This window comes from Osmerus eperlanus, chromosome 12 (genome assembly GCF_963692335.1).
Source record: "Osmerus eperlanus chromosome 12, fOsmEpe2.1, whole genome shotgun sequence".
Taxonomy (NCBI): domain Eukaryota; kingdom Metazoa; phylum Chordata; class Actinopteri; order Osmeriformes; family Osmeridae; genus Osmerus; species Osmerus eperlanus.
In genome coordinates, this window is record NC_085029.1 from 17,297,603 (window position 1) to 17,321,759 (window position 24,157).

The window sequence follows — 24,157 nt, forward strand, 5'->3', positions numbered from 1 at the left end:
GTGTGTGTGTGTGGGGGGGCCTACCCTCCATGAAGAGGCCGTAGCTCTCTGTGATGGTGTGTGTGTGTGGGGGGGCCTACCCTCCATGAAGAGGCCGTAGCTCTCTGTGATGGTGTGTGTGTGTGGGGGGGCCTACCCTCCATGAAGAGGCCGTAGCTCTCTGTGATGGTGTGTGTGTGTGGGGGGGCCTACCCTCCATGAAGAGGCCGTAGCTCTCTGTGATGGTGTGTGTGTGTGGGGGGGCCTACCCTCCATGAAGAGGCCGTAGATGTAGGCCCCCTCCCCGGGGGGACTGGTCATGTCCTCGCGGTTCTTCTTGGTCACCTCCACAGACAGACACATGCGGTCCAGGGGCCACTCGTTCTTCCGGGCCATGGACTGCATGATGGCCGTCAGGAAGGACTGGGGGTTGAAGAAGCCGGCCAGCCAGACCGTGGTGGGGAGGGCGAAGTCTGCCGTCCACGCCTCCAGCTCCTGGGGGGTGAGGATGAGGGGTGAGTATAGAGGGGAGAGGGGGCAGGGGAGGAGGGGAGGGGAGAGGAGGGGGGGGGAGAGGGGAGGGGAGAGAGAGGGGAGAGGTGAGGGGATAGGGGAGAGGGGACGGGGAGAGGGAGAGCAGAGTACCTTGATGCGCAGCAGCAGGTCAGCGTACCAGCCCCCCAGACTGAGCAGGGAGGGGAAGGCCAGCTTCTCCCAGGACTCTGGCACTGTGTCCAGGAACAGAGCGTTCCCCAAGCTCTCCATGTCTGTGGTGATGGTCAGCTCTCCCTGCACACACATCAGGCTGTCTGTCAGCAGTCAGACATGTAAACCATGGTGTGCGTGGTAACTTATGGTTTGTGAAAATAAATAATAATAAACGACTCCCACGTGTTAACTGTAGCGACACACAACAAGGTGTTTAGTGATGACTGACGTCCAATAGAGACACACAGCTGCAGTAGCACTGGACCAAACCCTGCCAGTGCCAGCAGATCACACACCTTGAGGCCCAGGCTGAGCTCTCGGAGGGAGCGGCCCATCTCCCTGGTGAGGGAGTTCATCCTGTCACACTCCTGGAAGGCCACGATGATGTAGGGAGTCCGCTCCTCCACCTTGGCCATGATCTCTATCATGTTGAAGCCTTCCGGAAGCTTCTCCAGGATCTCGTCCAGGATGCCCTTCATCTGCACACACACACACACTAACATAAGCACACGTGTGTGTGGAGGCTGGGTGTGTGTTTGTGGAGGCTAGGTGTGTGTTTGTGGAGGCTAGGTGTGTGTGTAGGCTGGGTGTGTTTGTAGGCTAGGTGTGTGTGTGGGGACCTTGTCCTCGCGGGAGACCCCTGCTCCCCCGGCAGCGCTGGACTCTTTGGGCTGCATCTCCAGCACGGTGCGGAACAGCTTCTCTGAGGTGACGGTCAGAAAGCCGATCTCAGCGTTGGGATGGAGGCCGTACAGGTAGGGGCTCTCAGCAGGGAGCATCTCATCTATGTAGCTGTGGTAGCCCTGCACACACACATCAGAGAGGGAAAGTAAGGTTTAAAAAATCGTTACTAAAAATATACTCTTAAAATAGTTTTGAAAAGTTGCAAAAATATATTCCCAAAAGGTTTCAGAAAAAAAAAGTTTTGAAAGGTTGAAGAAATATTTTTGAGAAAAAAAAAGTGTGTGTGTGAGACCTTGTAGTCTGAGTTGGGGGGCACAGGGAAGCCAGGCGCCAGGTTCAGCTCTCCCTCCAGCATCTCCGATCGCACGTACTCCTCCAGGTAGGTACGACACAACTTCCTGTCCCAGTCATCTGTGATGTGGCCTCCGTACATGATCTCCCCAAACAGGTAGCGCAGGTCATCCCACGGCACCTGCACACACACACAGCTCAACCTGAGGTCTGTCATTGTGCTTGTCAGAGAGGGGCTGAGGGAGAGTGTGTGTGTGCGTGCAGCACCTTGGAGTTGGCCTCCAGGTAGTTGTAGAGCACGTTGACGGAGATGGTGAGGTCTCCGTTGTTGAAGGGGTAGGAGCGGTTCCAGCCCTGCGCCCCGAACTTCCTCCTCTCAGCCACCACGGCATGGAAGTAGCACAGCGAGAACAGGATGGCCTTGAACTCTGACTCCTTGGAGCACATCTCCAACGTGTCCTGACAACACAGCAGGTCCCAGCATGGAACACAGCAAACGCCTCATGTTTTTACAAACATGTGACCCTTGATTATGTACTGTCCTATATGCACTATGATCCTATATGCTGTAGTGTGTGTGTGTGTTACCTGGTTGAACAGGTACAGGGCCTTGTGCAGGTTGGCGTGCATGCCTGTGGGGGGCTCGTTGGTGATCTTGATGGCGTTCTCCAGCAGGCCCTGGGGAAGGACGTGGGACTCTGGCGTGGACGACGGCTCTGCGCTCATGTACACACGGTAGTCATCATGGCTACCCAGGCTGTACTTCTCCACACGCTTGTCCAGGTTGCCCAGCCACTTGGACACCAGGTGGATGTTCTGGAGGACGGACACACGTCACATGGAGCAGGTCAAAGTCTTCAGGTGAACTGTGGAGTGTGTCCCTGTGTGGGTGTGAAAGAGAGAGTGTACCTGCAGGATGACCCAGTGGCCCTCCACAGCAGCCAGGTCCAGCGCTGCCTCGGCCACAACCTCCTGACCCTGACCCAGAGACACGTTGTGGAACTTCCCGTTATCAAACGTGAAGCCCAACTTCTTACCTGGAGGAGGAAGAGAGGGCGGGAAGAGGAGGAGCAGAAGAGGAGGAGGGGGTTTATTTAACAGCTGTCAAGAGTTTGTTGTGTGTGTGTGTGTGTGTGTACTGACCCAGAGCCTCCAGGTCCTTGAGGGGGTCGACCCCGGGGGAGAGGATGAAGAACATGGGTGTGGAGGAGCTGCTCTCCTTCCAGGACACATGGAAATCCACACTCTTCCCCTCCACATACTTCACCCCCAGCTTCTCCTCCACAAAGTTCCTGCACACACACACACAACCATGGTGAAACGGCACACGCTGAGAAAAACTCTGCTTCTGAGTACGTGTGGATCCATACGACCAATCAGAGCATGGAAGTTTCCAAAAGACTGCACAGTAGCCTATCAATAGGTGGCACAAACAGGTGGGCGGGTTAAGGGTGGTGTGTTTCTCCTACCTGACAGCGTAGGACATGCGGTCGGGCCTCATACACCTCATCATACACAGCTGCTGCAGGCCGGTCTTGTTCTTCCACTCCTGGGGGAACTTCTCCTTCTCAGGAGCCTCCGACTCCACCAGCTTCTGCCAGCGCTTGGCCGAGCCCTCCATGTCCCGGTCCAGGTTCTTGAACTCATCCATCTCAGACAGGGCCTGAGAGGCACACACACACGTTTCTATGGTGCCTCGCTCAGTGGTCAAATCTGTATCTCTGTGTGTGTGTGTGTGTGCTCACCTTGATGCCCCCCCAGCCCTGGTTGGACAGGAAGTCGACAGGAGAGCCCAGGCCGGCCTTGAAGGGGAACCTCAGCAGGAACTCCAGCTCCACTGGGTTGATCTCCTTCTTCATCAGCAGGATCTAGGCATCACGTCCACACCAACACACTCTTACATGGCTCAGACACGTTTGGTTTTCAGAAACAAAATGTTTACAGACGGATGTGTCTTCTCCAGTGAGTGTGAGCTGTTAGAACTATGTCCTTCTGATTCTTCATGTTCTGCTCTATTTTCTATCTATCTGTCGGACATTTTGGATACAAGAGTCTGCTGGATGAATACAAATGTTAAATCTACATATCTAAGTGTTTTCTAGTGTGTGTCCTGCAGTGTGTGTGTCCTGCCCGTGTCCGTGACCCCTGACATGACCTCTGACCTGGAAGGCCACCTGGGCGATGAAGGTGAGTTTGTCCCTCTCAAACAGCGAGCGGTTGGTGTAGATGAACACAGAGTAGGTGATCTGGTCGATGAGGTTGAGCACGCGGTCCTTCACCTCTTCTGCCGGCTCCGTGAGCATGATAGCATCCTCGAACACCACGCTGAAGGCCTGCACACACACACACACACAGCTTGAGAAGTGTCAGGGAGCCAGCCTGAGGTGTGAGGGGTGGAGAGAGCACCTTCAGCCTGAGGTGTGAGGGGTGGAGAGAGCACCTTCAGCCTGAGGTGTGAGGGGTGGAGAGAGCACCTTCAGCCTGAGGTGTGAGGGGTGGAGAGAGCACCTTCAGCCTGAGGTGTGAGGGGTGGAGAGAGCACCTTCAGCCTGAGGTGTGAGGGGTGGAGAGAGCACCTTCAGCCTGAGGTGTGAGGGGTGGAGAGAGCACCTTCAGCCTGAGGTGTGAGGGGTGGAGAGAGCACCTTCAGCCTGAGGTGTGAGGGGTGGAGAGAGCACCTTCAGCCTGAGGTGTGAGGGGTGGAGAGAGCACCTTCAGCCTGAGGTGTGAGGGGTGGAGAGAGCACCTTCAGCCTGAGGTGTGAGGGGTGGAGAGAGCACCTTCAGCCTGAGGTGTGAGGGGTGGAGAGAGCACCTTCAGCCTGAGGTGTGAGGGGTGGAGAGAGCACCTTCAGCGTGAGGTGTGAGGGGTGGAGAGAGCACCTTCAGCCTGAGGTGTGAGGGGTGGAGAGAGCACCTTCAGCCTGAGGTGTGAGGGGTGGAGAGAGCACCTTCAGCCTGAGGTGTGAGGGGTGGAGAGAGCACCTTCAGCGTGAGGTGTGAGGGGTGGAGAGAGCACCTTCAGCGTGAGGTGTGAGGGGTGGAGAGAGCACCTTCAGCCTGAGGTGTGAGGGGTGGAGAGAGCACCTTCAGCCTGAGGTGTGAGGGGTGGAGAGAGCACCTTCAGCGTGAGGTGTGAGGGGTGGAGAGAGCACCTTCAGCGTGAGGTGTGAGGGGTGGAGAGAGCACCTTCAGCCTGAGGTGTGAGGGGTGGAGAGAGCACCTTCAGCCTGAGGTGTGAGGGGTGGAGAGAGCACCTTCAGCGTGAGGTGTGAGGGGTGGAGAGAGCACCTTCAGCGTGAGGTGTGAGGGGTGGAGAGAGCACCTTCAGCCTGAGGTGTGAGGGGTGGAGAGAGCACCTTCAGCCTGAGGTGTGAGGGGTGGAGAGAGCACCTTCAGCCTGAGGTGTGAGGGGTGGAGAGAGCACCTTCAGCCTGAGGTGTGAGGGGTGGAGAGAGCACCTTCAGCGTGAGGTGTGAGGGGTGGAGAGAGCACCTTCAGCGTGAGGTGTGAGGGGTGGAGAGAGCACCTTCAGCCTGAGGTGTGAGGGGTGGAGAGAGCACCTTCAGCCTGAGGTGTGAGGGGTGGAGAGAGCACCTTCAGCCTGAGGTGTGAGGGGTGGAGAGAGCACCTTCAGCCTGAGGTGTGAGGGGTGGAGAGAGCACCTTCAGCCTGAGGTGTGAGGGGTGGAGAGAGCACCTTCAGCCTGAGGTGTGGAGAGAGCACCTTCAGCCTGAGGTGTGAGGGGTGGAGAGAGCACCTTCAGCCTGAGGTGTGAGGGGTGGAGAGAGCACCTTCAGCCTGAGGTGTGAGGGGTGGAGAGAGCACCTTCAGCGTGAGGTGTGAGGGGTGGAGAGAGCACCTTCAGCCTGAGGTGTGAGGGGTGGAGAGAGCACCTTCAGCCTGAGGTGTGAGGGGTGGAGAGAGCACCTTCAGCCTGAGGTGTGAGGGGTGGAGAGAGCACCTTCAGCCTGAGGTGTGAGGGGTGGAGAGAGCACCTTCAGCGTGAGGTGTGAGGGGTGGAGAGAGCACCTTCAGCCTGAGGTGTGAGGGGTGGAGAGAGCACCTTCAGCCTGAGGTGTGAGGGGTGGAGAGAGCACCTTCAGGGAGAACTGGTAGATGGGGCTAATCTTGTTGAGGTCGTTCAGGATGAAGTAGAGCAGAGCGGCTCGTATCGATGCAGGACGGTAGTTCTCTCTGGCCTCGTTGATCTTCACCTCCGTAATCTTTGCCTCACGCACCTGAGACACACACACACACAAACAGCTCTCAGGATCACACCTGACGCCCTCCCACACACACACACAGCTCCCAGGACCAGACCTGACGCCCTCCCACACACACACACAGCTCTCAGAACAGGCCTGATGCCCTCCCACACACACACACAGCTCCCAGGACCAGACCTGACGCCCTCCCACACACACACACAGCTCTCAGAACAGGCCTGATGCCCTCCCACACACACACACAGCTCCCAGGACCCCCACGGTGTGGGATGTGCCCTCACCTTGATCTCGATCTCGGTGGCGGTGCGCTTGGTGGTCTCCAGGTTCTCCACCAGGGCCGTGTCTCCCAGGAAGTTCCCCGAGGCGGCAGACAGGCGTGCCAGCAGGGAGTCCTCCAGCTGCTTCAGCACGATCTTAAAGGTGTTCTGCTGTGTCGTCAACTCTGCCTGCACACCAGGACCACATCATCCCCTCTAGTGACATCATCCCCTCTGGTAACATCATCCCTTCTGGTAACATCATCCCCTCTGGTAACATCATCCCCTCTAGTGACATCATCCCCTCTAGTGACATCATCCCCTCTAGTGACATCATCCACTCTAGTGACATCATCCCCTCTAGTGACATCATCCACTCTAGTGACATCATCCCCTCTAGTGACATCATCCCCTCTAGTGACATCATCCACTAGCTGCTATGTTCCTCTAGCTGGATATCATTTGTAGACATGAAGGAAGTAACCAGGTACTTCCCGGGTGGCCATGGCAACCCCACCTTGAGCTCCTCCAGGTCGGGGCGTTCCTTAGCAACCACAGCGGCCAGCAGCTGGTCCTCCAGGCCGTCGCGCGTCACCAGGAAGTTGATGAGCGTGCACTGGGCCTGCATCTCAGGCTTGTAGTGGGGGTTGAAGTACTTGGTGTGCAGGATGAGGCGGAAGTTAGGGTGGTACTCCACCTCCTTGTCTCCGATACGGATGTACCTGCAGGACACGGGCGGAGTCAGGGGAGGAGACATGGGAGGAGTCAGGGGAGGAGACATGGGAGGAGTCAGGGGAGGAGCCAAGTCCCCGTGTGAGCAGGGCCAGGGGGTGCGGAGGAGGGGTGTGGAGGGTCAGAGGTCATGCTGACTCACTTGCCCTTCTTGATGGTGTTCCTCCCCAGCAGGGGGTCCAGGACTGGCTCCACGTTCTCACTGATGTTCTCCAGGAGCAGAGTGTCTCCGTTGGACACGGCCATCTCGATGCTGTCCAGGTACCTGGGGACATCGCCAGGAGACACACATCACCTCCCCCTCTCTCCTCTACATCACACTCTGCTACACACTACACACTACACACTACACCTCACACACTACACCTCACACACTACACCTCACACACTACACCTCACACACCACACACACACACCACACCCTGCCTGTACGACCCGTCATGACCCCACCCAGCCAGGGTTAGGGTGAGACTCACCCTTTCTGGCCCAGCCGTATGATCTTCAGGCTGTCTCCATACTTCCTCTTGATCCACTTGATGGCCTGCAGCTGAGCGTCCACGATGAGCGGCCAGCGCTGCGTGTTGCAGAGGATGGTGGCGTTCTCGATGGACATGCGGTCGCTGGGGAGGCCCTGGTTGCTCCAGGCAGCGATGTCAGCATCGTCAGTCAGCAGCATGAGGGGGTCCAGGTCCTCTGTGATGGGGATCGGCACCTGGGGGGGGGGGGGGGAGGGGGTTAGTCACGTGGACACTCCCACAAACACACAGCATAATTAGACACTCCTTAGACACTCCTATCATCTGTCTGTTTTGGCTGGCTGAGCACGATTACACAATACACACACACAGACACACACTCGTACACACACACACACTCGTACACACAGACCCCAGCACACAAACAGCAGGCTCCTCCCCCGCTGTGGTGCTGGTTCTGTGGGTGTGGCTGGGCACCTTGAGCTGCTTGAGGTGGGGCAGCCAGTAGTTGTCCATGAGGTCACTGCGGTACTTCTTGGAGAAGTATCCCACGTAGGAGACGAAGGCTGAGATGAGCATGATGTCACCGCTCAGGGTCTTCTCCTGGATCTTGAACTGGGCCACGGACGCAGACCAGCGGATCTTCTCAGACGCCAGACCCCCCACCAGCCTGACGGTCACATCGTCATGGTTACACAACATCACACAGTTACACAACTTTACACAAAGACATCAACAACATTAAAAATACACAATTTCACAATCACATGAGACACACCACTCCCACACGAGACCCTACAAGATAACAAATCTAAAAAGGAGCCCATCACACTGGTTGGTCACCTGTTGGCCAGGGAGATGGTCTGATTGGTTGCGTCGGCCTCCTGTTGACACTTCAGCTTGTCTGTCGTTGCTCTCTCAAACTCAGACGTCAGCTTGGCCAGGTTGGCGTTCAGTTGCTGCAGACAAGAAACATCCGGTTGATCAGGACCTCTAACCCTGACCTGTAACCCTAACCCTAGCCCTGACCTGTAACCCTAACCCTGACCTGTAACCCTAGCCCTGACCTGTAACCCTAACCCTGACCTGTAACCCTAGCCCTGACCTGTAACCCTAACCCTGACCTGTAACCCTAGCCCCTAGCCTCTAACCCTAACCCTGACCTGTAACCCTAACCCTGACCTGTAACCTAGCCCTGACCTGTAACCCCAGTCCTGACCTGTAACCCCAGTCCTGACCTGTAACCCCAGTCCTGACCTGTAACCCTAACCCTGACCTCTAACCCTAACCCTGACCTGTAACCCTAGTGAGGGAGTTTTTCCTTCTCTGAGGGTTCATGATGGTTACAGGTGCTGATCTCAGGGTAACTATGAAGCCCTCTGACACTACTTGTGAAAAAACACAACCTCACAAAAACCAAACTCTTCCCAAAACAGACTGTGGTCAGCTTGTCCAGCTGGTGTGGTGCAGTGCTGGATGCTGGTGTGGTGCAGTGCTGGATGCTGGTGTGGTGCAGTGCTGGATGCTGGTGTGGTGCAGTGCTGGATGCTGGTGTGGTGCAGTGCTGGATGCTGGTGTGGTGCAGTGCTGGATGCTGGTGTGGTGCAGTGCTGGATGCTGGTGTGGTGCAGTGGTGGATGCTGGTGTGGTGCAGTGCTGGATGCTGGTGTGGTGCAGTGGTGGATGCTGGTGTGGTGCAGTGCTGGATGCTGGTGTGGTGCAGTGCTGGATGCTGGTGTGGTGCAGTGCTGGATGCTGGTGTGGTGCAGTGCTGGATGCTGGTGTGGTGCAGTGCTGGATGCTGGTGTGGTGCAGTGCTGGATGCTGGTGTGGTGCAGTGCTGGATGCTGGTGTGGTGCAGTGGTGGATGCTGGTGTGGTGCAGTGGTGGATGCTGGTGTGGTGCAGTGCTGGATGCTGGTGTGGTGCAGTGCTGGATGCTGGTGTGGTGCAGTGGTGGATGCTGGTGTGGTGCAGTGCTGGATGCTGGTGTGGTGCAGTGCTGGATGCTGGTGTGGTGCAGTGGTGGATGCTGGTGTGGTGCAGTGCTGGATGCTGGTGTGGTGCAGTGCTGGATGCTGGTGTGGTGCAGTGGTGGATGCTGGTGTGGTGCAGTGGTGGATGCTGGTGTGGTGCAGTGCTGGATGCTGGTGTGGTGCAGTGCTGGATGCTGGTGTGGTGCAGTGCTGGATGCTGGTGTGGTGCAGTGGTGGATGCTGGTGTGGTGCAGTGCTGGATGCTGGTGTGGTGCAGTGCTGGATGCTGGTGCCTCACGTTGATCTTGGCCTTGATGATGGAGAGCTTGTCCTGGGCGGCGGCTAGCTCTGCGTTGGCCTGGGCCAGAGCCTGCCTCTTGGGCGCCACGTCGCAGAACACCTCGTAGAACGTCACGATGTTCACGCACCACGAGCACAGCCCCGCCGCCGCGATCGACTTGGAGCGGATGAAGTCTGGCTCGAAGGTGGGGTCGTTCTTATACGGCCTGGGTGGATACACGCACACATCATACACACACACACACACGCACACATCATACACACACACACACACACATCATACACACACACACATCATACACACACACACACATCATACACACACACACACACACACATCATACACACACACACATCATACCCAGACACAGAAAGACACTCAGCATGGGAAGCAGGGAGAGAAAGCGTGTGGTTCAGGATGCATCAGTACTACATGTGTGGTCTCACTGGAAGGCCTTGATGCAGGCCTCGTGGATGTTCTCCTTGTTGTAGGTGATGAGGGCGTCCAGGAAGGCGTCTACTTTGGCCATGCTGTTCTTGGCAGCCTTCCAGCTCTTGTCCTTGGGGATCTTCCCTCCGGGGGCCATCAGGATCATCACCGCCCCCAGCACGTTCACCACCGCCTCGGGGGGGGAGCTGAACGACTTCAGCTCCGTCAGGTTGCCCTGGCGACGACACACACACACGCAGATGAATACACACAGACGAACACACACACACAGCGCTAGGAGAGCCTGGAGGGAACTGGCTGTGTTGCCATAGTTACCTTGTTGAGGGTGTTGAGGGCCTCCTGAGCAGCCATGAGGGCAGGTTCTGCTTTGGCCAAGTCTGCCTCACACGACCTCTGTTTCTCTCCCACGTTCTGCACACACACACACACACACACACACAGCTACAGGTTCACCAGAGATGGCAAAAGTACACACATCTTTCACTCAAGTAGAACTACAGATACTCATGTTTAAAAGGAACTGTACTAAGAACTGTACTAAACTTTTTCACGTAAGTTAAAGTAAAGAAGTGTGAAGGAGAGGAGAACAGAGAATCCTAAAACAGTAAATTAAAGCAGAGCGCAGTCCTCATCAAGTCAATGAGTTGACTCAACCATTTTTTCCAAAATATGTGTTCAACTTTTTCATATATTTTTTAAAACTTTTAAAACATATATTTTTGAAACCTTGCGGAAAACAAAATCCTAAATATTTGTTCAACCTTTCCAAACGTTTTTTCCGAAAAGTTTTTTCCAAAATTATTTTTAAACCTTTCAAAAAATCTTTTTTAAAACTAAAAAAAAAAACGTTAAAATCTAAAAAAAAAATTTTTTCAACCTTTCGAAGAGGAGAACAGAGAAGCCTAAAACCGAATAACCTCCTACTATTAAACACAAACCTTTTCGAACACAGGCACGAAAAACACCCACACACCTTGGCAATGACTTGCACTTTCAGCTCCTCCGCGTTGGCGATAACCTTCTCCTTGGAAACCTTCTCCGTCTCCACGCCGACCACCTGGATGAGCTGGTCTGCATCCTCGTTCTTCTGCTTGAGCTCCACCTCCTGCACGGCCAGCTTGGCCTTCAGGTCGTCCACCTGGGCCGACGTGTTCTCCAGCTTGGTCAGGCCGTTCTCCAGGCGCTCCATCTTGGCCAGCAGCTCGCTCCTCTTCACAGACAGCAGGTTCTGGTACAGGTTGATCTGCTCCAGGAACGTCTTGGGCGTGGTGTAGTTGTAGCGCCGGTCCGACACCAGGTAGGACTTGGACATCTCGTTCACCGTCTTGTGGACGAAGGCCATAAACTGGCTGAGAGAGGTCTTCACCTCCGGCTAGGGGGAGGGAGGGAGGTTGGTGAGACATCTCTTTATAGGATCACCTACATGGGCTCTGCCTATCGCTCTATAGCTCTGCCCATCCCTCTATAGGTTACCGCGATGCCCTCTGTCTCGGAGAGGAAGCGGGCACTGACGGACACCAGCGCCTCCTCTGGCCACTCGTGGAACCAGTCGATGGAGGTGCAGTTGACCACGGCAGGGAACTTCCTGGCTCTGACCCTCAGGGTGGAGCCCACGGGAGAGAAGCACAGGATGACCTGCAGGAGGACGCAAGCACAGTTTCTGCTTTACCAGACGTGACTGTAAAGTCATTTGTGGGTGGCGTTCTGTTGGTTACCTACCTTGAGCTGCCTCCTGACTCTGTCGATGAAGAACTTCCAGCAGTTCTCCCTGGAGTCGGGCAGGCCCACGGCCTTCACCTCGTTCCTCATGGCGGAGATGATGGCCTCCACCTCGTCGTCCTGGAACAGGCCGGGGATCTCCCCAGAGGCCAGCAGGTCGTTGATGATCACCAGGAAGGTCTCCTCCGCCACCTGGGAGTCTGTCATCAGCAGCACGGTGCCTGTGTTCTTCACCCCAGCCTTCATGTACAGGGCTGCCACGTCCAGCTGGGGGGAGGGAGGAGGCATGTGAGTCAGTGAGTGTTTGTGCTACTGTGTGTATGACTGTGCCTGCTATAGTATTAGGAGCGTATGTGTGTGTGTATGAGAGTGTGTGCGTGTGTGTGTTAGCAGCGTGTGTGTGTGCGTGTGTGTGTTAGGAGCATGTGTGTGTGCGTGTGTATGAGAGTGTGTGTGTGCGTGTGTGTTAGGAGCGTGTATGTGTGTGTGTTAGGAGCATGTGTGTGTGCGTGTGTATGAGAGTGTGTGTGTTAGGAGCGTGTGTGTGTGCGTGTGTGTGTTAGGAGCATGTGTGTGTGCGTGTGTGTTAGGAGCGTGTGTGTGTGAGTGTGTGCACGTGTGTGTTAGGAGCGTGTGTGTGTGCGTGCTGCACCTTGAGGTCAGGGATGCCGTAGCCCTTCCTCAGGGTGATCTGGAACACCTCCAGGTTGGAGATGCTGGCGGCCAGGCGGGACAGGGACTGCTTCCCGCTGCCCCCCACGCCCACCAGAAGAGCGTTGCCACGGGGACACTCCAGGATGCGGTTGATTCTGCAGATATGAGACATGGCGTCCTCGAACAACACCTGCACCCAACACACACACACACACAAGCACACGCACAAACACACTGTTAACACGCCAGCTCAGTTTTGTCAGTTGATGAAGATGTGGGGCTGAGGAGGACCCACCAGGTTCATGGTGGCGTTGACCTCGTTGTAGCTGTCCAGCCCCTCCAGCAGCAGCTTGTTGAGGGCGGGCCAGGAGGGGACGGGGGCGTACTTGGGCTCCCCGATGCCCTGGGAGAAGTGGCAGTAGATGTTGGGCTTCTCAAACAGACACCCTGGATCCAAATCCTGCAGGCATGGAGAGGCCCGTTACAACTCCCCTCTCCACCTGCTGCATCACACATGTGCACACTGCAGCGCTCTCCTCCCCAGAGCGATCACACATGTGCACACTGCAGCGCTCTCCTCCCCAGAGCGATCACACATGTGCACACTGCAGCGCTCTCCTCCCCAGAGCGATCACACATGTGCACACTGCAGCGCTCTCCTCCCCAGAGCGATCACACATGTGCACACTGCAGCGCTCTCCTCCCCAGAGCGATCACACATGTGCACACTGCAGCGCTCTCCTCCCCAGAGCGATCACACATGTGCACACTGCAGCGCTCTCCTCCCCAGAGCGATCACACATGTGCACACTGCAGCGCTCTCCTCCCCAGAGCGATCACACATGTGCACACTGCAGCGCTCTCCTCCCCAGAGCGATCACACATGTGCACACTGCAGCGCTCTCCTCCCCAGAGCGATCACACATGTGCACACTGCAGCGCTCTCCTCCCCAGAGCGATCACACATGTGCACACTGCAGCGCTCTCCTCCCCAGAGCGATCACACATGTGCACACTGCAGCGCTCTCCTCCCCAGAGCGATCACACATGTGCACACTGCAGCGCTCTCCTCCCCAGAGCGATCACACATGAGCAGAATGCAGCGCTCTCACCTTCAGGCAGGCCTTGCAGATGTCCTGCTGGATCTTGGAGAACAGCTCGATGTCCTTGTCCTCCACCAGCTTGTCCCCGTACACACGGTCACACTCATGCAGCCACAGGCGCACCAGCTCTGCAGGGGCCTTCACGCAGTCTGGCCCCGAGAACAGCAGGCCCTGGAACACACACACACACACAGGATACACACAGGATACACACACACACGTCATTATTTATAAATGTTCTTCTAAACGTGTAAGAGCGCCCCACTTGGAAGATGTTGGACAGGTCTCGCAGGTTGAAGACGTAGTGGAACTTCACAGCCGTGGGCAGGAAGGAGGTGCTGATCTTCTGGTGGAAGCCTGACCTCACAAACACACACAGTTAACCCGTTAAGGAGTAGCGTCGCACATATGTGATGGTTGGAAAGCGGCCCCACAGTGTAGCGTTGCACATGTGGGATTTAGAACATTCCAACTGACTATTTTCCGATAGACAAAAACTATATGACAAACGCTACAGTATGGCTTCAAAATTGACAATGAGGAAGCTAACAAGTAACACTAGCAGGTAGTAGCATTGCTACGAGTACTATGCTAGGTTGCTAGGTAACGGAAGCTAACTAAAGCTGGCTAGCTTTCGTTTCGGAAAAATAACTCACTCTGGTGGGAGCGTCAGAAATATTTAGAAGTCACGCATCTAAGGGTTAAGTGAGCACGTGTGATGTGCTGCAGCGTTTCTGTGACGTGGACGTCATGTGAGTTCTCACCCAGCGCTGCGCTGACCAGGGTGGAGCAGAACTTCTTGACAGGTGCCAGGAAGTTGCTCATGTCCAGGTGCTGGCTGAAGATGGAGTTGTAGATACTGTGGAGCGCGTCCTGACCGGGGAAACTCACAGCAAACACACAGAAGTGCCTCTGAGGAAACACAGGCAGAGGTCACACTTCAGACACACCAGGCTCACACCTCACACCGCTGGGGCCCAGGTTCAGATCCAGCCCGGGTCATTACCTGCATGTCATCCTTAGGTGACATCTATAGGTCCTAATAGAAGCAGGAACAAACTAAAATATATCTAGAAGACTGCCGGCACCCAGACTAGCAGGAGACAGCTGGTGGGAGGGCTTTAGCTCAGTGGGGAAGTATTTGACAGCAGATGTAGAAATGGCAGGTTCAAATCCCTCCAGCCTGGGGTACTGACCTGCACCCTGGGGTACTGAACTGCAGCTGGGGTACTGACCTCCAGCCTGGGGTACTGACCTGCACCCTGGGGTACTGACCTCCAGCCTGGGGTACTGACCTGCACCCTGGGGTACTGACCTGCAGCCTGGGGTACTGACCTGCAGCCTGGGGTACTGACCTGCAGCCTGGGGTACTGACCTGCAGCCTGGGGTACTGACCTGCACCCTGGGGTACTGACCTGCAGCCTGGGGTACTGACCTGCAGCCTGGGGTACTGACCTGCAGCCTGGGGTACTGACCTGCACCCTGGGGTACTGACCTGCAGCCTGGGGTACTGACCTGCACCCTGGGGTACTGACCTGCACCCTGGGGTCCTGACCTGCAGCCTGGGGTACTGACCTGCAGCCTGGGGTACTGACCTGCAGCCTGGGGTACTGACCTGCACCCTGGGGTACTGACCTGCAGCCTGGGGTACTGACCTGCACCCTGGGGTACTGACCTGCAGCCTGGGGTACTGACCTGCAGCCTGGGGTACTGACCTGCAGCCTGGGGTACTGACCTGCAGCCTGGGGTACTGACCTGCACCCTGGGGTACTGACCTGCAGCCTGGGATCGATGGTGAAGCTGCCAGATGTCGGGTTCATGCAGGCTACGTATTGGCAGTTATGGATGTCCTTCAGAGTCAGCTTGGCTCTGTCATACCTTAGCACAGAGGACACAGGGGTATTGGGTCTGTGTGAGTGAGTGAGTGTGTGTGAGTGGGTGAGTGTGTGTGTGTGTGTGAGTGAGTGTGTGCTGTGGTCGTACCAGTGTCCGTGGTCCATGTGCTGGCGGATGAGTGTGTGTGGAGCCACGGTGAAGTACTTGTCCACCTCGGGCATGTTCATGTCGTCTATGAAGTAGACCAGGCTCTTGCTGGCCGGGGGCCCGTACGTCCTGCCTGCCTTCTTCTCCAGGGGCTTCTCCAGGACGGCTGAACCAGCAGAGGCAGCGCTCTCAGGGCACCACTCATGGGAGTGTGTGTGTGTGTGTGTGTGTGTGAGAGAGAGTGTGTAGGCCTATGTGTGAGAGTGTGAGTGTATATGTGTGAGTGTGTGAGAAAGACTGTATGTGTGTGTGTGTGTGAGAGAGATTGTGTGTGTGTGAGTACCCTGCAGCATGGCGGAGGTGGTGTAGAAGTTGAAGGGGACAGACTGGACCAGGTAGTTGTCAGAGTCCAGGCTCCTCAGCTTGTCTCCCATCAGCACAGACTTCCCGCTGCCTGCGTTCCCCACCAGCATCACGGGGCACTTCCTCTCCATCAGCATGTCCATGAAGTAGCGGATACGGGTGGTCTCAGCTGTGTGCACCAGGGACGCCTGGCAGCAGCAGGACAGCAGCACAGCTACACGTCATCCCATTACCATGACCATCATCACTTATTGATCAAGAGCCAGAGAGAGATCTGGAGGAGCTGAGAGGAGGGGTGAGGAGGGGGAAGGAGGGTGAGGATCAGCACCTGCAGAGGGAGTTCCGGGTCCAAGACAAACTTGGGGACTTTGTCTGTCCAGGGAGAGAACTTCTTGGTGTTGGGGTTGATGTAGTAGTCAAACACAGTTCCTTGGGACGGGAACTTGATGGTCTTGAACTCGTTCACCCACCACTTGCTGAACTCTACTCTGTAGTCCATCAGCTGAACACAGGACAGGAGGGAGGGAGGGAGGGCAGGGAGTCAGGTGGCTGAGCGGTTAGGGAAGCGGGCTAGTAATCTGAAGGTTGCCAGTTAGATTCCCGTCCGTGCCACATGACGTTGTGTCCTTGGGCAAGGCACTTCACCCTACTTGCCTCGGGGGAATGTCCCTGTACTTACTGTAAGTCGCTCTGGATAAGAGCGTCTGCTAAATGACTAAATGTAAATGTAGGTTAGATGTGTGACTGCTGCTGAGACTGTTTTATGGAAAGTTTATTATTCCAGTACTCAGCAATGTTGCTGTGTGGTGTGTGTGTGAAGCCTGGTGTGTGAAGCCTGGTGTGTGTGTGTACCTGGTGTGTGTGTGTGTGTGTGTGTGTAGCGTGTGTGTGTGTACCTGGTCCTGGAACATGGCTCCTCCGAAGGCCCAGACGCAGGCGAAGACGAAGTACAGCTCGTAGATCTCCTTGTGGGAGTCTGGAGGAGTGTTCTCTGGCACCAGCAAACACTCCATGAGCTGCAGCAGGGTCTGCACCAGCGTCACCTCCGGGATGGGAGTGATCTTCTTGAAGCTGAACTTCAGCTTCTCCAGGCAGGTGGGGAGGTACTTGTCAAACAGGATGGAGAGGTTGGCCTTCTCTGACTGGACCTGACGCTGCTCGATCCAGCTGGTCACCACCCTGCAGAGCAGCACAGCAGGGTCACAGCAGGTCCATGCTAGACGCAGGGTGTGTGTGTGTGTGTGTGTGTGTGTGACTGACGGGTTCCAGCCCAGGTCGGCAGGATTGATGAAGAGGATGCCAGCACGGGACACGGTAGCGGGCGTGGCTGTCCGCAGGTCTTTGATCTCAAACACCAGCCTCATGGTGGGGTTCAGAGGGATGCGCTCGTTACTGGCCAGGGTCAGCACCTGCACACGCACACACACACAGGTTTGCTTTACTATCCTAGTGGGATCCAACCATTAACTCCCATTTAAAATGGCTGTTCTCTCTCTACACACACACACGTCCTCAAACACAGAAGCCTGGACCTTGTTGTCGTCCATGACAGTGTTGAGAGACTCGATCCACATGGGGTCGATATCCCCGTCCAGGACGATCCACTTGGGCCCGTCGTGGCTAATGTTGGCCAGGTCCCTCATCACGCAGGAGAACAGGCCTGGAACAACACACTCCGTCAGAACATCACAGGGAGGAGGAGCAGGGTGGGGAGGGGGAGGAGGGTGGGGAGGGAGGTGGAGGGTGGGGAGGGAGGAGGGTGGGGAGGGGGAGGAGCGGGGTGGGGAGGAGGAGGAGGGTGGGGAGGGAGGAGGAGCAGGGTGGGGAGGGAGGAGGAGCAGGGTGGGGAGGGAGGAGAGTTGGGAGGGAGGAGGAGGGTGGGGAGGAGGAGGAGCAGGGTGGGGTCTTGTACCATCCTTCCACTCCCTGGTGGCAGGGTTGATGATGCCAAACAGCTCATCACAGGTCACAGCCTTGGGGTCCAGGTCCACCACCACCGCCTTCCTCTTCATGTTCAGATACGTCCTGCTCAGGGACCGCATCACCTGGACCCAGCACACGCCATAACCCACAGCACACGCCATAAGACACAGCACACGCCATAAGACACAGCACACGCCATAACCCACAGCACACGCCATAAGACACAGCACACGCCATAAAACACAGCACACGCCATAAGACACAGCACACGCCATAACACACAGCACACGCCATAAGACACAGCACACGCCATAAGACACAGCACACGCCATAAGACACAGCACACGCCATAAGACACAGCACACGCCATAACCCACAGCACACGCCATAAGACACAGCACACGCCATAAGACACAGCACACGCCATAACACACAGCACACGCCATAAGACACAGCACACGCCATAAGACACAGCACACGCCATAAGACACAGCACACGCCATAACACACAGCACACGCCATAAGACACAGCACACGCCATAACACACAGCACACGCCATAAGACACAGCACACGCCATAAGACACAGCACACGCCATAAGACACAGCACACGCCATAACACACAGCACACGCCATAACACACAGCACACGCCATAAGACACAGCACACGCCATAAGACACAGCACACGCCATAACACACAGCACACGCCATAACACACAGCACACGCCATAAGACACAGCACACGCCATAACACACAGCACACGCCATAAGACACAGCACACGCCATAAGACAGCACACACCATAACACACAGCACACGCCATAAGACACAGCACACGCCATAAGACACAGCACACGCCATAAGACACAGCACACGCCATAACACACAGCACACGCCATAAGACACAGCACACGCCATAAGACACAGCACACGCCATAAGACACAGCACACGCCATAAGACACAGCACACGCCATAAGACACAGCACACACCAGGGCACACAGCAGTGGAGTACCTTGGACTTGCCCGTGCCGGCGTTGCCGATGATGAAGACAGAGTGTCTGACAGCCATCAGTTCCTCCAGCTGCACCACCTTCAGGATGAAGATGTCCTCAGCCTGCAGCTTCAGGTCCAGCACCGCCTGCTTCACCAGCTGGAGCACACCAACACAGTCACAGCAACACAGTCACACCAGCACAGTCACAGCAACACAGTCACAGCAACACAGTCACACCAGCACAGTCACACCAACACAGTCACAGCAACACAGTCACACCAGCACAGTCACACCAACACAGTCACACCAACACAGTCACACCAGCACAGTCACACCAACACAGTCACAGCAACACAGTCACACCAGCACAGTCACACCAACACAGTCACACCAACACAGTCACACCAACACAGTCACACCAACACAGTCACAGCAACACAGGTCACAGCAACACAGTCACAGCAACACAGTCACACCAACACAGTCACACCAACACAGTCACAGCAACACAGTCCCACCAACACAGTCATACCAACACAGTCACAGCAACACAGTCCCACCAACACAGTCACACCAGCACAGTCACACCAACACAGTCACACCAACACAGTCACACCAGCACAGTCACACCAGCACAGTCACAGCAACACAGTCACACCAACACAGTCACACCAACACAGTCACAGCAACACAGGTCACAGCAACACAGTCACACCAACACAGTCACAGCAACACAGTCCCACCAACACAGTCACACCAACACAGTCCCACCAACACAGTCACACCAACACAGTCCCACCAGCACAGTCACAGAAACACAGTCAGCTCCTCTCCTCAACACTATACCTGCTCTCTCCACCTCACTGTTACAGCTCCTGTTTCCACCTCAACATTATAGCTTGTACAGTATCTCCACCTCACTGTTACAGCCCTCCCTCCCTCCTTCCATCCCTCCCTCCTTCCCTCCCTCCGTCCTCCCTCTCAGTCTTCCAGACAAGCAGGACCACGGTCTGACCTGCTCAAACTCCACGACTCTCTTCCTGGGGACATCCAGGGCGGGGAAGAGGTCCCCGATCAGCCCCAGGAACACGGGCGTGTCGTCCATCACGATCTTGGGGACGTTGAAGTCTCTCAGGGCCCTCATCAGCACCTGGTCCTCCGGCCGGCTCGGGTCCCCTCTCTTCAGGGAGCCGGCCACCACCAGCACAGACTTGATGGCGCGCAGGCCCCAGTCATAGTGGTCCTGTACACACACACACACGCACACACACACACAGTGTGTGGAGGAACAACAGAGGATGAGCTGGAGAGTCCTGATGGTGGATGTTGTGTAGATGTTGTGTAGATGTTGTGTGGATGCAGTGCGGTGCAGGGTCACCTGTTTGGAGAGCAGCTCTTTACACAGCGTGTAGAGGGTGATGAACTTCCTGGCCAGGACTCTGGCGTCTATGAAGCCCTCAGCCACCAGCATGATCTCACAGATCAGCTCAAAGTCTGGCACCACCATGGCACACGGCCTGCAGGGGGGAGGGGGCACACACACCACAGAGAGGGGGGATATGAGAAGACAGGAGAAGACAGGTAGAGAGAGGTAGAGATAAGGAGAGGTAGAGAGAGGTAGAGAGAGGTAGAGATAAGGAGAGGTAGAGAGAGGTAGAGAGAGGTAGAGATAAGTAGAGAGGTAGAGAGAGGTAGAGATAAGTAGAAAAAGGTAGAGATAAGGAGAGGTAGAGAGAGGTAGAGAGAGGTAGAGATAAGTAGAGAGAGGTAGAGAAAGGTAGAGATAAGTAGAGAGAGGTAGAGATAAGGAGAGGTAGAGAGAGGTAGAGAGAGGTAGAGATAAGTAGAAAAAGGTAGAGATAAGGAGAGGTAGAGAGAGGTAGAGAGAGGTAGAGATAAGTAGAAAAAGGTAGAGATAAGGAGAGGTAGAGAGAGGTAGAGAGAGGTAGAGATAAGTAGAGAGAGGTAGAGAGAGGTAGAGAAAGGTAGAGATAAGTAGAGAGAGGTAGAGATAAGTAGAGAGAGGTAGAGAGAGGTAGAGATAAGTAGAGAGAGGTAGAGAGAGGTACAGATAAGTAGAGAGAGGTAGAGAGAGGTAGAGATAAGTAGAGAGAGGTAGAGAGAGGTACAGATAAGTAGAGAGAGGTAGAGATAAGTAGAGAGAGGTAGAGAGAGGTAGAGATAAGTAGAGAGGTAGAGAGAGGTAGAGATAAGTAGAGAGAGGTAGAGAGAGGTAGAGAGAGGTAGAGATAAGTAGAGAGAGGTAGAGAGAGGTAGAGATAAGTAGAGAGAGGTAGAGAGAGGTAGAGATAAGTAGAGAGAGGTAGAGAGAGGTAGAGATAAGTAGAGAGAGGTAGAGAGAGGTAGAGATAAGTAGAGAGAGGTAGAGAGACGTAGAGATAAGTAGAGATAAGCAGAGAGAGGTAGAGAGAGGTAGAGATAAGTAGAGAGAGGTAGAGAGGTAGAGATAAGTAGAGAGAGGTAGAGAGACGTAGAGATAAGTAGAGATAAGCAGAGAGAGGTAGAGAGGTAGAGACAGGGTTCGTACAGATACTTTATAATGAAATTCCAGGACTTTCAAGGGCTTTCCAAGCACTATTTTGGGGGTTTTCAAGGACTACAATCAGAGATCTCATTTATCAAACATATACTTTATTTACTTTAAATTAATCCTTATTAAAGCTACAAATGTTATTCAGCGAGTGATTTTCTCTTTTTCTTTTGTTCTCTGATTAACATTAATGAGACGGACAGCAGTGGGTTTATTAGACGGCTGTCTCTTTAAGACCTCACGCACATGTCGCGGATCTGAGACAAATCCGGTTTTCTTCCAGCTCTTCACCTTCATTTAAGACTTTGAAACTCATTTAAGACTGCTTACGAAGATACGGGGGGGGGTACCTGAACAGAGCTTTCAGGTTCTCGGGCAGCTCGGCGCGGCCAGCGTAGCCGGGGTTCATGGTGATGAAGGCCCCCACAGTGGGGATCAGCTTGATCACCTCCCCCAGGAAGTTAAAGATGATCTTCTTGTCCCGGATGGCATCCTGGACACACTTCACCTGTGTGTTGTTAAATACACATGATGAAATCAACAGGCTTATAATACATATTTTATTGACATTAGGAGAGGAGGGGAGATGTAGCCCCACCTGCACAGCGATGACAGACAGCACCTCCACTGAGATCCTGTTGAACTCGTCGAAGCAGCCCCACGCCCCGGTCTGAGCCAGGCCCTTGTAGATGTCTCCACAGGACTGGGACCACACAACACAGCTCAACCACACAGCAGCTGCCACCAGCATGTGCTTAAGATATGGTGTGTGGAAAGAAGGGGAGTTGAAGAGCGAGGCAGCTGACCTTGTAGTCCATCTGCTCGGAGCAGTTGAACACGTAGACAATGATGCCGAGCGCTCGGCCCAGGTCCTTGGTGGTCTCAGTCTTCCCAGTGCCGGCAGGCCCGGCCGGGGCCCCGCCCATGATGAGGTGGAGCGACTGGGTCAGGGTGATGTAGCACCTGGACGGGGGGGGCAACAGTTGGACGGAAGGCAGGGGTTGAAAATGATTTGAACTTTAGAATTCAACCGCGTCACAATTGACTTTCTGATACAATTATAGCAAGATCAAACTACACGTTTGATTGGAGGAGGCACCTGTCAGTCAGAGGGGTGATGACCAATCGCGGGGTGTTGCCGAGGTACTCGTAGGAGTATGTGAACTGGGCGTCGCAGATGTTGGCGAAGCAGTGCTTGTTCTTGTCGTCCCAGCGATGCCTGAGCTGAGACTGCCACATGAAGGCCTGGACACTGTCGATCTGAGGAGGAGACCAGCCTTCTTAGGGGGTCACACTATACAGGGGGGGGTTAGGGTTAGCTGAGCGGCCTGGTTAGACTGGAGCAGTGAGGGTTAGGGTTAGCTGAGCGCGCCTGGTTAGACTGGACAGGGGGGGGGGGGTTAGGGTTAGCTGAGCGCGCCTGGTTAGACTGGACAGGGGGGGGGGTTAGGGTTAGCTGAGCGGCCTGGTCAGACTGGACAGGGGGGGGGTTAGGGTTAGCTGAGCGGCCTGGTCAGACTGGACAGGGGGGGGGGTTAGGGTTAGCTGAGCGGCCTGGTCAGACTGGACAGGGGGGGGGGTTAGGGTTAGCTGAGCGGCCTGGTCAGACTGGACAGGGGGGGGGGTTAGGGTTAGCTGAGCGGCCTGGTTAGACTGGACAGGGGGGGGGTTAGGGTTAGCTGAGCGGCCTGGTTAGACTGGACAGGGGGGGGGGTTAGGGTTAGCTGAGCGGCCTGGTCAGACTGGACAGGGGGGGGGTTAGGGTTAGCTGAGCGGCCTGGTCAGACTGGACAGGGGGGGGGGGGTTAGGGTTAGCTGAGCGGCCTGGTCAGACTGGACAGGGGGGGGGTTAGGGTTAGCTGAGCGGCCTGGTTAGACTGGACAGGGGGGGGGGTTAGGGTTAGCTGAGCGGCCTGGTCAGACTGGACAGGGGGGGGGGGGTTAGGGTTAGCTGAGCGGCCTGGTCAGACTGGACAGGGGGGGGGTTAGGGTTAGCTGAGCGGCCTGGTTAGACTGGACAGGGGGGGGGTTAGGGTTAGCTGAGCGGCCTGGTTAGACTGGACAGGGGGGGGGTTAGGGTTAGCTGAGCGGCCTGGTTAGACTGGACAGGGGGGGGGGGTTAGGGTTAGCTGAGCGGCCTGGTTAGACTGGAGCAGTGAGGGTTAGGGTTAGCTGAGCGGCCTGGTTAGACTGGAGCAGTGAGGGTTAGGGTTAGCTGAGCGGCCTGGTTAGACTGGAGCAGTGAGGGTTAGGGTTAGCTGAGCGGCCTGGTTAGACTGGACAGGGGGGGGGGGTTAGGGTTAGCTGAGCGGCCTGGTCAGACTGGACAGGGGGGGGGGTTAGGGTTAGCTGAGCGGCCTGGTCAGACTGGACAGGGGGGGGGGGGTTAGGGTTAGCTGAGCGGCCTGGTCAGACTGGAGCAGTGAGGGTTAGGGTTAGCTGAGCGGCCTGGTCAGACTGGAGCAGTGAGGGTTAGGGTTAGCTGAGCGGCCTGGTCAGACTGGAGCAGTGAGGGTTAGGGTTAGCTGAGCGGCCTGGTCAGACTAAAGCAGTGAGGGGACAGTGCTTGCCTTGCTGGTGACCAGTTTGGCCACCATGTCCCTGGCGTGGACGTCGATGGTGCAGATGGTCATGATCTTCTGCCGGTCTCCATGAGTCAGCTCTCCGATGAGCAGTGTGATGAGGGTGTTGAGCTGCAGCACCTGCAGAGCACAGGGACACGCCCACATCAGGCCAGAGACCATGCCCACAGACCACGCCCACAGCCCAGGGACCAGGAGGGC

General features: G+C 55.7%; 1 protein-coding gene across 1 annotated transcript in view; it reads right to left on the reverse strand.

Annotated features, from left to right (window-relative positions):
* LOC134030887 (dynein axonemal heavy chain 17-like) overlaps positions 1-24,157 on the reverse strand; it is a 39,687-nt gene that overhangs the window by 643 nt on the left and 14,887 nt on the right. Inside the window, exons 34-79 of the mRNA XM_062474280.1 lie at positions 23,945-24,076; positions 22,474-22,634; positions 22,181-22,337; positions 21,973-22,077; positions 21,725-21,882; positions 20,202-20,340; positions 19,839-20,066; positions 18,842-18,979; positions 17,816-17,948; positions 17,436-17,563; positions 17,164-17,312; positions 16,800-17,082; positions 16,232-16,405; positions 15,884-16,091; positions 15,541-15,706; positions 15,333-15,435; positions 14,322-14,469; positions 13,823-13,914; positions 13,567-13,728; positions 12,750-12,914; positions 12,453-12,644; positions 11,801-12,067; positions 11,555-11,716; positions 11,055-11,453; positions 10,397-10,492; positions 10,078-10,295; positions 9,629-9,836; positions 8,199-8,314; positions 7,833-8,025; positions 7,356-7,591; positions 7,022-7,144; positions 6,665-6,869; positions 6,172-6,336; positions 5,762-5,902; positions 3,825-3,995; positions 3,408-3,530; positions 3,132-3,325; positions 2,806-2,954; positions 2,572-2,699; positions 2,251-2,478; positions 1,930-2,121; positions 1,664-1,843; positions 1,308-1,490; positions 984-1,166; positions 625-768; positions 249-474 (exon numbers count right to left, since the gene is read on the reverse strand). Of these exons, the coding sequence (XP_062330264.1) occupies positions 249-474; positions 625-768; positions 984-1,166; positions 1,308-1,490; positions 1,664-1,843; positions 1,930-2,121; positions 2,251-2,478; positions 2,572-2,699; positions 2,806-2,954; positions 3,132-3,325; positions 3,408-3,530; positions 3,825-3,995; positions 5,762-5,902; positions 6,172-6,336; positions 6,665-6,869; positions 7,022-7,144; positions 7,356-7,591; positions 7,833-8,025; positions 8,199-8,314; positions 9,629-9,836; positions 10,078-10,295; positions 10,397-10,492; positions 11,055-11,453; positions 11,555-11,716; positions 11,801-12,067; positions 12,453-12,644; positions 12,750-12,914; positions 13,567-13,728; positions 13,823-13,914; positions 14,322-14,469; positions 15,333-15,435; positions 15,541-15,706; positions 15,884-16,091; positions 16,232-16,405; positions 16,800-17,082; positions 17,164-17,312; positions 17,436-17,563; positions 17,816-17,948; positions 18,842-18,979; positions 19,839-20,066; positions 20,202-20,340; positions 21,725-21,882; positions 21,973-22,077; positions 22,181-22,337; positions 22,474-22,634; positions 23,945-24,076 (7,951 nt within the window). The remainder of the gene's footprint in view (positions 1-248; positions 475-624; positions 769-983; positions 1,167-1,307; positions 1,491-1,663; positions 1,844-1,929; positions 2,122-2,250; positions 2,479-2,571; positions 2,700-2,805; positions 2,955-3,131; positions 3,326-3,407; positions 3,531-3,824; positions 3,996-5,761; positions 5,903-6,171; positions 6,337-6,664; positions 6,870-7,021; positions 7,145-7,355; positions 7,592-7,832; positions 8,026-8,198; positions 8,315-9,628; positions 9,837-10,077; positions 10,296-10,396; positions 10,493-11,054; positions 11,454-11,554; positions 11,717-11,800; positions 12,068-12,452; positions 12,645-12,749; positions 12,915-13,566; positions 13,729-13,822; positions 13,915-14,321; positions 14,470-15,332; positions 15,436-15,540; positions 15,707-15,883; positions 16,092-16,231; positions 16,406-16,799; positions 17,083-17,163; positions 17,313-17,435; positions 17,564-17,815; positions 17,949-18,841; positions 18,980-19,838; positions 20,067-20,201; positions 20,341-21,724; positions 21,883-21,972; positions 22,078-22,180; positions 22,338-22,473; positions 22,635-23,944; positions 24,077-24,157) is intronic.